At 42.1% G+C, this 15,330-nt stretch overlaps 1 protein-coding gene across 4 annotated transcripts in view; it reads left to right on the plus strand.

The window, feature by feature from the left end:
- The window catches only part of CPEB3 (cytoplasmic polyadenylation element binding protein 3), a 218,998-nt gene that overhangs the window by 141,828 nt on the left and 61,840 nt on the right, over window positions 1-15,330 (plus strand). For all 4 annotated transcript variants that reach the window (XM_073596053.1, XM_073596056.1, XM_073596055.1 and 1 more), the window contains one exon: window positions 8,742-8,798. In XM_073596053.1, the coding sequence (XP_073452154.1) occupies window positions 8,742-8,798 (57 nt within the window). The remainder of the gene's footprint in view (window positions 1-8,741; window positions 8,799-15,330) is intronic.

The raw sequence follows: 15,330 nt of genomic DNA on the forward strand, positions 1-15,330 counted from the left end.
TGTGTCAGTGGAGACCAAAGTCTCATCCACTATCACAGGAATTCCATCTTCTGTTAGTTGAGGGCAGAGGCCAGTAGCACTCTGCCCTGTTGCACGCTTGTGGGCAGTGGTCAACAGTGCCATGCTCTGAAGCCAGCTCTTCTGCTGGAGACTCACCGGGTTGTTCCCCCTCAGCAGAAAAGTCTATTAAATCCCCAGTCTCTGGAACTGGTGTCTGGGGAAGGTTCACTCCTGTCCATACAACAAAGATGTTACTGGTGCTGGGCAGAGCTCAGTGATGTTTGGCCCAGATGCCAGCACTTCAGAGTTTCCGCTGCCGATTCTGGGGCATGCTGCTGAAAATGTTCTAGCAGTTTACTGTATGCTCTTTCCAGATGCTGTTCTTTCCTTAGCAAATAGTCCATATCAGGGTTAAGCTCAGAAACCCCTGCGAGACTCTCTGAATTCCTGAAGGTCCTCAAGGGTAGGTTCCCCTTCATCGCCAAAACACAAAACCATCTGTAAGGCTCTGCCACAGCAATCAAGGGCCGCCAAAGTCATATCCCTCTGGCGAGCATTCTGTTGTCTCCCCTAAGTACCCCCGCTCTGCGTGCTATTGCAGAGCTCTATCGATTTGTCCAGATTTATCTCCTGCTGGACCAGCCTGTCCAACTCAGACACCCATTGCTCCTGGGGCTGCTCTCCCAGGAGTGCCATCTGAAACTCCCGTTGGTCACTGGCTCGTTGCTCTGGGGTTGGAAAGCACCTGCCCTGTTGTGTACCAGCGACCTAGAGGGCTCAAAGCCAGACCTGCATCTGAATATTCTGCCAGATCTCCAGGTATTGATCTGCAGACACACTCCTGGGGATTGCTGAAAAGGCGCTCCGCAGCAGCCCCTGCAACTCTGATGCCACGTCTATATCTCTGCTGGGCCAACCAAAGTCTGCTATCCCGGATCCCGGTGGTGGTTTGGATGTGTTCACAGCTTGAAAGCACAAGCCCACTGCTTGCCACAAATGTCACGGACCCCTGTACTCAAGAGTCTGTCCACCATATAAGCTTTCTTTGCCCGGTACCAGCACAGTCCAAGGTCCCTTAGCCCACCCAGTCACTTGTCAAGACAGCAGTGTAGAGTGAAGAAACTGTTACCTGTATACTATATTTGAGATTTAATGTCTCTCAGATATGATTTGGGTTAAATGAGTTCTTTGACTATGACCAATAATAACAAAAATGTATTGGGGAGTAGTAAAGTCTAAACTAATACACAGCAATCTATGTATTTGTACTGGAAAAGGGTAAAAAGCATGGATTACTTGAAGGAATACAGCGTATATTCCTTAAAACCTTAATCTACAGACAGTAGGACAAAGGTTCCGTTCAGGTGACCGCTCTACCAGATATATAATTACAGACTGGTGCCTCATTGGTTGGCATGGTGTGGCTCTGATTGGTGGGCTTCCCTAATCATGGTTAAGGATTGGCTAAATCTCCAGTCCCTATACTTTGCAGAGCTCAGCCCCTTTTTAATGCAAACCCTTGGCCGAGACTATTTTGAGCAGGAAACTTAACCTTGTAAGTACATTACATTTTCAGGGAAATTAAGTATTTATGATGGGCTAGCCACCCTCAATGCATATCTAAACAAGGGATCCTTTGAAGTGAATATTTGTAGAACAAAGAGGTTTGGGTCCCATTGTTTAGATACACAGGCTTAGGCACCAACTCGTCTGTATAAGAGGGCCTTCTGGAAAGCTATGTTATACCACTACATAGATACAAGTCTAAATGGAATCTATTAATAATTACAATTATTTTACAGCTATTAATGGAGATTTCACGTAAACAAATATGTCAACATATTTTATTTTTTTTATTAAGGCACAAAGAGATATACACTCGGGAACAACCCCCCCCCCCCCTTCTTTACATAATGACATAGGACGGGGTAAACTACATTCAGTAATGAGAGACACACAGGTGCATGCCACTTTCCAGCAGTAGACTGTCTTATCAGCAGGGAGGGCTGTTGGAGGAATTCCTCCCTCCCCCCTGCCCTCGGTCTACATGCTAGAAACACATATATATCCCATAATAGGTTGCTCCCAAGGCAGACAGAAATGATAGAACAATGGGATACAGCCACACCTCAAACGATCTAGCAAAAAGTCTACAACAGTTTGAGACAAAACTCATAAAATATTCCAGCAGTCAGAAAGGTGGAATTTATCTTCATATATTTCTTGAGGGATATTGTTTAGAAACCTTACTGTCCCAAGTGAAAAAGCCGCTTCTTTCAACACAAACCACACATAGAACCCTGAAAACAGGGTTAAAACGAAATGCTCAGTCCGGTGTGGTTGTATGGTGAGCCTGGTAAATGCAGACCTGACTAGGGTTCTCAGCCACCCTGTGCCCCTAATAGACACAGGCTTAGACATAGGAGGGGCCTGGGGAGCTGGACAAGGAGTTTCCAGAGCTGTCTAAGGTGAGCTTGGTTCCACAAGTCCTCTGCCCAAAGTGACTCCTGTCACAGTACTAACGAGCCAAAGCGCTAGAGAAGAAACCAGCTCTGGTGAGCATTTTTGTATTTATGTATATTTTAGAGCGTCACAACTTTTTTGGATTTGTGGTTGTATTTAGTTGATTTGATTTTAGCTCTTTCACCTGAAAGCTAAAGCTATATCTAGAGCTTTTCTTTAGCTTTGAATTTTTTCTCTGCTGGCTGTTGAATTGGCTGAACAAAACAATTTATAAAAATAGCAGGCCAAAGGCAGGTGACAAGTATCATACAAGTAGCACCTGGCATCAAGACCTGTATGGAAACCAAAAGCTCCAGATGTCACACTATCAATTCTATTTTTGTCGTAGTAGCGACATTCCAGTATTTGAATACGTTTCGTGTGCTCAACTGGAAAATACCTATTTCAAGTACCACTGCTGCTAGTTATAAATTGTGGTATTCTGTTTCCACAATGGAAAAATAAAAAATTATATATATTAAAAATACATTTTTTTTTTTTCATTTTTTTTGCATCTCAGGGGTGCTAAGTTCTTGCATTGAATTTCGGTCAACATGCTCTCCAGTAATGGCTGCATTGCATTTCTCATGGCCCTGTCCCAACTTTTTTGAGACATGTTGCTGCCATCTCATTTCCCTACAAGGAAGGACCGTGCCTGTGAAGTATGGACTTCCCCAAAAAATAAAGAAATGGGGAAAAAAAAAAGTTTACTCGCCTAGGTGGATGCAGTATTGATCCGATGCTGCATCTGTCCCCTGCCACCTCTGCACTGAGAACTTGGCGTTCATAGACCACTGATCGCTCAGTTCTCAACTTTTTCTGTGAGCAGAGAGCCAGGGGCTGTTAGCTGAAAATGGATTACAGGAGTGCAGAATGTACTGCACTTCTGTGATCTATAGTAGTATAGCCAAAAAGCTTTGGCTATACTTCTTAAAATTTGTGTGTCAGGGTGACAACACAGGAGCACAACCAGGAAACAAGGCTAGAGTATGTCACCATATCAGGGAAATCAGGCATTTGTTTATAAAAGCTGCAAATTTTAAAAATTGGAAAAATACTTATGAAATTATGCCAACCTGTTAAAACTGTTATGAATTTTTAGTGATGGCTGTCTAAGAGGCGATTTCTATTAACGCCTGGTTTCTCCAGGATAGCACTTGAAGAGCAATCTCCTTAACAGAGCCCAGGCAGCATCAAAACATGGAAGTTCTAAAGCTTCCCTACTCAAAACGAAAAATTACTAGAGATGCTTAAATTGAGCATGTAGCAAAGCAATAGACTTTCACATAATAATCACAGGAAGCAAAGGAGCTTTACATCCAGCCCTCTGTAGTTGCATGCGCCATGGAGCAAGTCACTGCAGTTCTATTAGCAGTTTAGGTCCTTCTTCTCTTAAAGGATAAGTTCACCTTTTGTAGCATATTGCATATTTCCCCCATATTCAGGGTGTAGCATGTTACTGTTGCAGTAGCCCCTGCACCCCCTGATCGCCCCCCCCCCCACCCCCATTGTGACAGTGAAAGGGGGTCTTCTCCACACACTGGCACAATTTAAAAGCAGCCGCCCATGTGTGGCTCTGCCCACCTGGCCGCATCATTCATTCACAGAGTTCTGTGACTCTGAGAACTAAAAGTTTTGACAACCTTTGCGACTGTCAGCTTGTAGTTATCAATGAACTACCAGTGCACTGTTGAGATCTCTAGGTAGTTCATTGATGCTTCCTGTCAGTGTGTAGCTGCCTGCCTGTACGAGGTATGACCAGACATCTTACACTGACAGTCTGCAAGAGCCCTGCATGGCACCAACGATGTGCTGATGATGATGCAATGCTTTGCAGGCTCCTTGTAAGAAAAATAAATGCACTTTTTTTTTGTTTTTTACGTGCAAAAAGGTATGCATTATTTTATTTGTTTTTCAAAGGTGAGCTTATCCTTACATTTTCCAGCAGTGACTCAAAAGCCTTCTAATCACAGATCAGGTACTTGGGGATAGGAAGCAGTGTGACTTGAGCTGTCTGAGAGACCTAATTTCTTCTGCTGTGAAGGTAAGGGAGAATTGCTGCACAGTGCCTGCAGCTAAAGAGTTAAGAGCCTGTAACTGCCTGAACTACATAGTTCTGTTGGATTAAAGCACTATAGGCCTCATTCAGACAGGCTTTTGCACCCATACTGCTTGCAAGCTGCATTTGTTTTGGTGTCTGCATGCACCCAGAGCTGCTTTCAGGTGGCCTGTAGAAGTGGATGCAGACTCAGCACCTGCATGGACACAGCTGCATGCAGGAGCAGCTGTCAAATTATGTCCCTGCAGCCGCTGTGTCTGCATCCACTTCTGTAGGCTGCCGACCCAGCTCAGGACAAATGCAGATGCCAAAAGGAACACAGCTTGCATGCAGTACGGGTGCTAGCACCTGTGAGGCCTAACAAGTGTTAACCTCAACAGGAGAGTTACAGAGTAAGGCCACATGCATACTGGACCATTTTACAGCTGCTGTTTTTGGCTTCAGACATTTTTTTACAGCAGCCAGTAAACTGTACAGCATGTTATGCTGTGTGCCCATGCACACATAGGCTGTTACCAGCATTTTTTGGCTGGGGCGTTTTCTGGCTGGGAAAACCCATCCCAGAACTAGTGGGTCCTAAGAGTTATTTTTCAGCTGTAAAAATGCTCCAACTCTGATAAAAGATGAAAAATGCAGCTATTCTGCGTTTTTCAGTGCTGTTGAGCCATAAGCTTCTGTGGGAGTATAGTTTTTCTAAGAAAAAGCTCAAAAACGCTGGAAAACTCATTCTACAGCTAATGTTACTTGCGTTTTTATAACGTCCAGTGAGCATTAGGCCTAATGGCTTACTAGTGCATTACCTGTAGCAAAAAAAGAAAAAGTAGTTACATGCACCATTCCCAGCAGGGCATTTCTTGCTCTTGCTGAAATCGCTTTTATGTATTTCAGTGCTGCTGTCTGGGATCCTGTCAAACTAGCAGAATATACACCCTTTTATTTGTATTGCAGGATAGTATGTAGAAAACATCATTTGTAATATTTTCTAGCATGTTCATTGTTTCATTTCCTGTTTTGCACAAAACTATCCAAGGTGTAGGACAATGGGCTGCTTCTTGGCTGCTCTTTTTCCAGTAAATGATTTTAAAGTGAAAATGGTTACATTCATTTTTTGTTTTTGTATTTTATTTTTTTCATTATATGTTTTAAAGTACTTATTTTACTAGTATTTGATTGTCTACTTTAATGACATTTGGTTTTCAGTGTATGCCAAATTGTTGGTCTATTTGAAAGCCCATACAGATCCTCATCTGCTAGAGTATACGTGTTGAGCACAAAGCCCGCAGACGGAATCTGACCCGCCAAGCCGTTTCACGTGGCCCTCCTATTCTGTCACCTGCAGCTCTAACCCTCCACTCCCCACTGTCGCTTGTGAACACAGAAGCCTTCTGTGTTTTCAAGGACTGCTTTCCTCTCTGTGGCTCTCACAGATCCCTGCCTGCCCTGTACTTATGGCTGGGACAAGGGAGATGCAGGTGCAGTGTGGGATGTGACATCATGTGGTAAGTTGCACTGTGATTCCCATCTGTGATTGGGGGCACAGATGCCGACCAATGATCTCCCTGCAAGTGAGAGAGAGGCAGAGCCGGGCCCGGTGGGGTGGGGGGGTGGGGGGATGTGTGCAGAGGTAGAAAATGGGCGAGAGTGGTGCAGAGCTAAGGAGGGGTGGAAGTGAGATGTCTGACAGCCTGTGAAAGAGAGCTTAACCCTGCACACTGTGCATAGCACACACCTTAACCCTACATTTAAGGGGTGTGCTAAGCACACTCCTTAGATCTGCACTATATAAGTACTACACCCCTGAACTCTGCACTCTTTGCATAGGGTACCCCAGAAACTGCACTCTACCTAGCGCACTTGGTACGTAGCACACAGCTGAGCTCTGCACTATGTATGTAGTGCACCCCTGAACTCTACACTCTGTGCATAGGGCACCCCTGAGCTCTGCATATAATTCACTTCTGGTATATATTGCCCCTTTAGGATCCTCCCACTGTTGGTGTAATTTGATCACACCCAAATTACACTAACAGAGTTCCTGCACCTATAATCTGAGAAAAAAGCTCTGGGTAAATTTCTATAGTCTTACAGATACAACTGGCCCTTTGAGGGCAGCTATAATGCTGATGTGGCCCGCAATGAAACTTTAACTTTCACACCCCTGTGCTAGAGGTGTGTGTTTGTGTGTGTTTGTGTGTGTGTGTGTTCCTCCTTTGATCTTTCATCTGTGTATGTATTATGCAGTCTGTTCTGGCCATTCATCATTCAGCAGTAAATCACTGAGCAGAGAACTTGAGTGTCATTCTCTAACATGTGGCTGCAAATGGTAAATATGAAAAATCCATATTTAATGACTCCTATTCTCCCATGGTACTACAGGAGTTCACCCTCCAGTGTGAGATGATGTCTGTCATCACACAGGTGGCTAACTTCACTACACCCCCCAGGCCCAAGCACTACCACATAGTAAAGGTCACATGATACCCAATACCTGGAAGCCTCATTGCATTGAACCAACAGAGCAAAGGCTTGACAAGAACTTGGAGGCTGCAAAGCAGCCCCACTCCATTAAACCAATGGGCACCACTAATGGTCAAAGTGACTGTATTTCTTTGAGAACTATAGGCAAAAAAAATGATGTGCCCTTTAAAAACATTAATTATATAGTGAGTGATTTTAGCAATTCCTCATTTTAAAACCAAAGTCTACTTTTGCTTTTGGATTGTTACCAGGGTGGGTGATTTGGCAGTAATTAGAAGCACAAAGTCAACTATACCCACCAACATGCACATTGACACTTTTCTTTGGAATCATGAGGGAAACCTCTATAAAACAGCTTTTGTGGTTGAGGGTCAATAACCACAGTTGACTGCTGCAGTGTTTTGTGCTGCACAAAACTCTAGGATTATGTGTGGTTTTCTCTGTTAAATTCTTGCCAATTCTTGTTCAACCACAAGACCTTTAGCAGTTTCCTTAGATGTGTTTTCTATGATTTTTATTTTTCATTAACAGCAGTTGCCATGTGTCATAGGAAAGCTATATTCAGTATAAACATTTTAACGTGTGTAACTCTTGGAAAAATACAATTTCTGCAGACAGCAATGAAATTGCCTACGTTTTTATCCATCACCCTAGCTGCACTAAAAATGTTTTTTTCCGTGCCCCCTTTGGACAGTAGAGATATAAACTGCAGTATAAACCAGTCAGAGACTTTGCCCCCTTCTCTGCTCTATTAAAACAAAAACCATGTCTGTTGAGTTCCACAAATCATAAACTGTTGGTGAAAGGTAGGGGCGGTTGGGTACATCAAACACCATAGCAATGAATTTTAGATTCCTGGTGGAGGTCCTGACCCATTATTATACAGGATTTATATAGCGCCAACAGTTTTGTGCAGCGCTTTACAATATTAAGGGGGGGGGGGGGGGGACAGTACAATAAAGGTGAGGTGGTACAAAAGAGAATAGCTGCAGAGGATGGTCTGAGGGAGATGATTTGAGTAGAGTTTTTAGATGGTGGTGGTGTAGGCTTCTCTGGGTAAATGAGTTTTCAAGTATTGCCTAAAAGCCAGACCGGGTAGGAGCTGACAGGATATACTTTGTTAGGGAGTTCTAGAGGATGGGAGATCTTCTGGAGATGTCCTGAAGGCAAGCATGAGAGAAGGTGCCAATTTTGTCTCTCTCAAGTTGAGGTTGGTGTACCTGGCAGATATCTGTGGAAGTGGAGAATCACTAATTGGCTACTGCTAGTACATTGATACTCCCTGTCCTCATGATCCTGTGCTGAGTGGCTGCCCTGCTGCATGATTGCAGGGGGTTTCTTGCTCAGAGCGATTGCCAATCAGAGGACATCTTGCGATTTTTCTCACTGCCCCACCTTTTCCAGTAAGAAAACTCCTTGTATTCACTGAGAAAAATGCAAGTTGTTCTCTAAATGGCACTCATGCTGGTTACTAGGCAGGCATGGGATCCTGCAGATAGAGAGGATCACTGTAGTAGTAGTGAGTACTACAATGATTTCCGGTATCAACAGGGATCTGCCAGGTATAGAATATGCATACTTACTTTGGCCCAACTGGACCAAAGTAACAATGCAAAAATATTTATAACTGGAATTCCGCTTTTTTATGTATGCTGATTTTGTTTTAAAGCATTTCCCTTTTTTTAATTTCTTTTTTCTACAGCTCGAATGGGGTTAAATTTCCATCATCCAGCAACGGATAACATAATGGCACTCAATAGTAAGTATTCATCTTGCATTACTCTACTAACCTAGTATGGATTGTCTGTGATAACATTGGTGCATGTGTATGTATCTTTGCTTTTTCCAAGGTGTGCTGCTAAATTTTTACAGTGTGCACATTCTATCTTTTGTGTTAATCAGAACTTGTATTTCTTGGCTCTTATTTTCAAACGACAGTGTTACAACTGCTGATCTCTAACCTAAACTGTAGACCACAGTGCTGAATGCATGCAAGCCTTGATGTCTCATAGGTTCATTTATTAAAACTGATAGTAAAAGGAAGCTCTTGGATAAGTTTAGCAAATCCCTGCTGATGCCTGCTAGTATGTTATCTCCACTGGTCACGTGCAAGCATTGCTGGCATTGAATTAGGATGGTTTGTAGCGCAGATACTTGTTCTCACACTGTCTGTAGTTTCAGTGCCAGCTGCATCTAAGATGAATGTAAACAAAGCAATGTTTACACTGGGCTAGGTCTGTGAAAAAGAGAAGGAGGAAGGTTTCATTGGTTTTGTTAGCATAGTTGCCTGGTGTCCCTGGCCTATTTGTAGTATGTATGTGTCTTTCGAAAACTATTTTCGTTTTTGGATAGAGTGGGGAAGGTTTAGTACCCCGATAAGGAGTTTACTGCTTTTAGGGTTTCTATTACAGAAATTTCCCCTCACTTACTGTTCCGTTGCCAACAGTTGAGTGAGACAGGAAGTGACGGCAACCCACAACCAATACAGACAGGAAAAAAAAAAAAATTCCACAAATAAAAGCAAAACTTTTACTAAAGTGAAACAGAGGAAGGATTTTGCTTCTGGCAGGTTGTTTTTGAAGTATGTATGTTACAGATTTTCTTTCACTTCCTGTCTGTTAAAATTGTCACAAGGCCAGTAAGTGAGGGCCCTAACGGCGCCCTGGATAGCCGTAAAAACCTGACGGGGTTCAAAAACCTAGTACACATGATCACAAGATTGGATGAAAAATACAGCTTTCAAATCTATCGTGTGATGGTACACAGCATTCAGAAGCTGACATTTTGGTAGGAAAGGGGGGAGGGGGGTTAAGAGACAAATTCTGACTGCCATTGTGAGAAAAAGGGTCAGTTTTGCATAACCTAAAGTCCTGGAGTGTTCATTGTGCTTGTCCAAAGAATTATTTATTTTGGGAGAGTGGTAATTTGCTTCCATTTGAGAGACAACGACTTGCTGCTAATGAGTGATCAGCTTTCTAGTGAGCTTAGAGATCCCTTTAGGGGGAAGACCAACTACAAATGTGATTTTTAGTAGATCACCTGTGCAACTAGATTTTTTTGCAGACGAGTAGTGGTAGAAGTTGTAGTATAGATTCCAAATAAAAGAAAAAAAAAAATCTTCCTTCAAAGGAATATAATGTGCTAGTATGCATTGCATACCTTAGCCTTGCCTTAAAACAGCTGTGTGCTGTCGCCGCTGCAGAGGCTTCTGTCTTCACCCGGTCTTCCTTCTGTGTTTGGCTACAGCTGCTTGAATGGTCGAGCTGCGATGACAGCACTCCCATGCATGCATGAGTCGCGGTTTACGGCACAGAGTTTTGAAGGAATTGCATGGGTATGCTGTTCTTTCAGAACGCATGCGTTAGTGACGTCACCTGCTGCTGCCTTTTGGATTATCTTCTAAACAGTGCATGTTTAGGAGATATTCATTTTACCTACAGGTAAGCCTTATCACAAGCCTACCTGTTGGTAAAAATGGGCAGAAAGAGTTTACTGACACTTTATAACTAATTGAGCAAATGGCTTCCTATGGTGTAAGCTACATGGCCGCATGTAGTGGCCGTTGATCACATGCAATTGTGGTATAATGTGATCCTCTGCATTTAATTGCTGCATCAGGCTGTGTAGCTTACAGCATAGGGAGCCATTAGTTCCAGTAGTTTATATGCAGTTTTTTATCATTCACAGACAGTGTGAGTAGCTCAACTAAGTTTCTTATTATCCCTACGTGGTTTAGAGCTAAAGGCACCTTAACTGCATATGTGTTGCAGAAACGTATGCTAATAATGCTCAAAGTCTTGTTAATCTACATTCATCTTTAAGTTCAAAAGTATGAATGGGACCTTTTTAATAGAGCCAGTGTTTATTTTTTTTTCTGTCAGCTCCCATGAGGAAGCCCATTGTATTACTCCATATCCCTGTGTCATCATAATAAGTGCTTCTATTCTGATAAAACACACTGTGATTGATCATCACATCCCCAGGTGGGCACTGTGCCAGATATTCAGGCACCAATAACATAACGATAACTATGTTGGGATCACAGCAACAAACGGTGCAGGTAATACTCTTACTGCACATGCCTATTACTATTAATAGCAAACAAAGAACATTCCGACATTGATCTGTTTTGATAGGTTAAGAAAATCCAGGTAGATTTTATAATTTTTGAGCATTTTCCAGTAGAAGCAAGTTTTTCCAGGCTCCTAGATTGGACAGACTGCTTCCTGATTTCCCTGCTTTATCCTCTTCTTCCCAGCACAATTCCAATGCGTCTTGCAGTGATTAAACTGGTTGCATTGCTTGGAAATATTGAGTAGTCTAATAGATTTTTTTTTTTTTTTTAATTGTACTTAAAAAGTAGTTTCTCTTTGGATTGTTTTTTTTCTCCTCTCCAGAGTTCCAGCAGATTATGTAATTTCGAGTTTGTTAAACTTCTTTTTTTATAGTGCAGCTATGTTCCACTTCAGGTTGTAAGACATGTTCTCTGGGTCTTTGAAGTGTTATCAGAATAATTCAGTGTTCTGCATTTCCAGTGTTTCTTCTGTCATCTGCTGTATTCTGATAAGCCCTAGCTACAGATTTTTTTTTTCTTTGGCGAGCCCATAGGACTGCTCTGTTTTTTTGTTCTTCATTTTATCTTTATGTAACATGCATTTCACAGGTCTGATGTTCATTAATATACTCTAAAGTCCTATCCATCCATTTGCTGGACTTCTCTTTATTTCTTTGTTCTATCATTAAGTTGTATGTTTTGCTTCTTCATTTAGTATCTTGTAGCATGTGTTTACAGTCTTTCCGTGCAACAAAATGGTTCTGTATTCCCCTTTTAGAAACCCTGTAAACACGGAGATGGATTAATGCGAGCGCTGAAAATAGTTAAAATGTTGACACACATTACCATTAAACAGATTTGCTGCGGCAATTACATTTTACTTAAAGCAAACCTTGCATCTAAATTGTGAGGTCCGCTTTAGAAGTGCCTCCCTCCGCTTTATGAAATGCAGAATGAACAATTAAAAAAACCCGCAGAGGTAGATGGCGTGCTTCTGCATGTGACACCTAGACATGGTGACAAAATCCTCCTCCTGGTGAGATCTAGGGAATATAGAGTACTCCAAATTCTCTGAGGAGTCTTTCCAGCATTGTGTTACAGCATCATCTTGCGAAATTTGAAGTACTTGCCTTTCCCCGGGATCTCATCAGCAGATGGATGACATCACCCGCTGCACCATGGAAGACAAAGTAAAGGTGAGTTATATTTTTATATAATATGTTTTATTTAAGAGGAGGTCTGGGCATTTAAAATGCAAATGGTTAAGAAATAACCTCTTACCTTTTTGTATTACTTAATGTGTGTAAAATCAACTTGTGATCCTGCCAGTCCCCCAGCTTTCCTTTTTCAAACTGACTACACTAGGTATGGAAGCACATCTATCCCAGAGTGGTCTGTTTTCTGGCTGTGCTGGGTGAACAGTCTGCATTTTCTCCAAAGATCAGACTTGTGCTGACATGTTCAACCCCCCTGCCCCTGTACAACCATTCACTTGGAAGATTAGTGTGCTGCTTTTAATCCCCCCTCTTCTCTAAGCCCCTTATACAGCTGAGAACAGAGATTGTGATCACTTTATAAAAAAACAAAAACAAATTATATTTATATTGTTATACATACTTGTGGTGTTATAATACACAGGTTACAAACAAGATAGGTTCTGTAGGTTTGTTCTTGGGTTGAATTTTTATGCACAAGTTGGAACAGGTTTGTTTATTTATTTATTTTTTTGTGGTTGTAAACCATGGCTGGTTTAAAAAAAGCCTGTAAGACAATGGTATAATGTGCTAGTATGCATCGCATACTAGCACAATATAAAATACCTACAAATGAAGCCCTCCAGCACCGTACTGTCACTGCTGAGAGAGCTGACTTCTTTCCCCTGTCTGTCTTCCGGGTTCAGGCGCCTCGGCTGTGTGTTTGGCTGGATTTGCGATGACCTCACTCCCAAGCCCACAGTTCTGGCACAAAACTCTGAAGTTCTGGCAAAATATGCCGAAAATTCAGAGCGCATGTGTCGGTGATGTCACTGGCTGCATTCAGGGTGAATATCTCCTAAACGGTGCTCGTTTAGGAAATATTAATTTTACCTACAGGTAAGCCTTATAGGCTGTAGGTAAAAATGAAAATACAGGCTTTACTACCGCTATAAGTGTAACTCCAGCCAACATTTTTTGTTTTGGATAGCTAGCATAGGGAAGGGTTAGCACCCCTGCAACGTTTGTTTTTGCTGTCCCTGTGACAACTGGATTTTGAAAAATTTGGGTTCTCGTATAAACAAGGATTGGTAATAAAGCTTTAGTGGAGACACCTTTTTCCCATTCTAACTCTTACAGGAGTGAATTTTCCTTCCTAGGGGTAGATTTTCTTTCACTTCCTGTTGTCTGCCTCCGTCTTGTAAGTGTCGTATGTAAGTCGGATATTTGTAACCCAGGGATTGCCTGTATACGTTTCTAGGTATACTGTGTGAATAGCAACACGTAACCAACATGGTGGAGTTGTCTCAAATTTGACTGCAAAAGTGGAAATAAACTTCAGACATTTCACTGTCTGTTGATTAGATTGGGGTGATTAAATGGTGCATAAAGAAAGAAAAGGTTCGGAGGTCCCTGCCCACAAGAGCTCCTAACCTAGAGGAAATAGGGATGCGAGACAAGCCAAGTGTAATAAAAGCTAATTACCTTATGGAAATGCTGCATTAACCAGTAATTAGGGTAGACTTTGTTTATAACAAAAAAAGCATATGGCAAAGAGGACAGTGCTAACAGGAAGAGAGGCGACTTGGATAAGAAACTGTAATGGGAAGAAGAATAAAAATTTTGAAGTTTTGAAGTAAGCTATTTTAATAATACTTTAGAAAAACCTGGTAGGTAGGTAATTTTGCTAAGTGTTTTAACCACTTGCCGACCAGCCTCCTCAGTTTTACTGTGGCAGAATAGCACGGCTAGGCGAAACGACGTTATGTAACGTCGCTTCACCCTGTGGCCACTATGGGCGTGCGCCGCCTGCTCGCCCACGGAGCCGATGCGAGTGCCCGGTGGTTGCAATCACCGCCGGGTTCCAGCGATCGCTTGTGGCACACAGAGAACCGGGATCTGTGTGTGTAAACACAGTTTCCAGTTCTCTGAGGGGAGAAGAGATAGATCGTCTGTTCATACAAAGTATGAACAGCTATCTGTCATCTCCCCTACACAGTCCCCTCCGCCCTTCAGTTAGAGCACACGCTAGGGAACACAATTAACCCCTTCATCGCCCCCTAGTGTTAATCCTTTCCCTGCCAGTAACATTTTTACTGTAATCAGTGCATTTTTTATAGCACTGATTGCTGTATAAATGCCAATGGTCCCAAAAATGTGTCAAAAGTGTCCGCCGTAATGTCGCATTCCCGATAAAAATTGCAGATCGCCACCATTACTAGTAAAAAAAAAAAAAAAAAAAATAATAAAAATGCCATAAAACTATCCCCTATTCTGTAGACGCTATAACTTTTTTATAGCGTTTTTTATATATATATTTGTTACTAAAAATATGTAGAAGAATACATATCGGCCTGAACTGAGGAAAAAAAAAAATTATATATATTTTTGGGGGATATTATAGCAAAAAGTAAAAAATATTGCTTTTTTTTTTTTCAAAATTGTTGCTCTTTATTTTGTTTATAACGCAAAAAATAAAAACCACAGAGGTGATCAAATACCACCAAAAGAAAGCTCTGTTTGTGGGGAAAAAAAGGACATCAATTTTGTTTGAGTGCAACATCGCACGACCGCGCAATTGTCAGTTAAAGCGACGCAGTGCCGAATCACAAAAATTGCTCTGGTCAGGAAGGGGGTAAAATCTTCTGGGGCTGAAGTGGATAATATATTTTAGAAAAACCTGGTAGGTCATTTTGCTAAGTGTTTTTTAAAGATACCTGAACTGTGAAAAAAAAATAAGCACAAGCAGTTGGTAAGACTAGTCATCGGTGTTGCCTTTACACTCTTTCTGCTAATCCTTTCCACATTAATGACTTGCTATGCCTTGTTCTGCACTGCGTCTGTGTGGGGAGGCCATCTTGGTAGAGGAACAGGACTTGCTTTCCCATGCTAGAGCTGTCAACTGATGTCCAGTGATCTGATTACTGGCAAGGGAATATTCAGCAGGAGAGCTTACCTACACACAGATTCATAGTGTGATTATTCCTATTATCCCTGATAAATATGGACTTCACCTCCTGCTCTGGCTGCTCAAACCTGACAAA

The sequence above is a fragment of the Aquarana catesbeiana genome, linkage group LG08, assembly GCF_042186555.1.
Source record: "Aquarana catesbeiana isolate 2022-GZ linkage group LG08, ASM4218655v1, whole genome shotgun sequence".
In the NCBI taxonomy this organism is placed as follows: domain Eukaryota; kingdom Metazoa; phylum Chordata; class Amphibia; order Anura; family Ranidae; genus Aquarana; species Aquarana catesbeiana.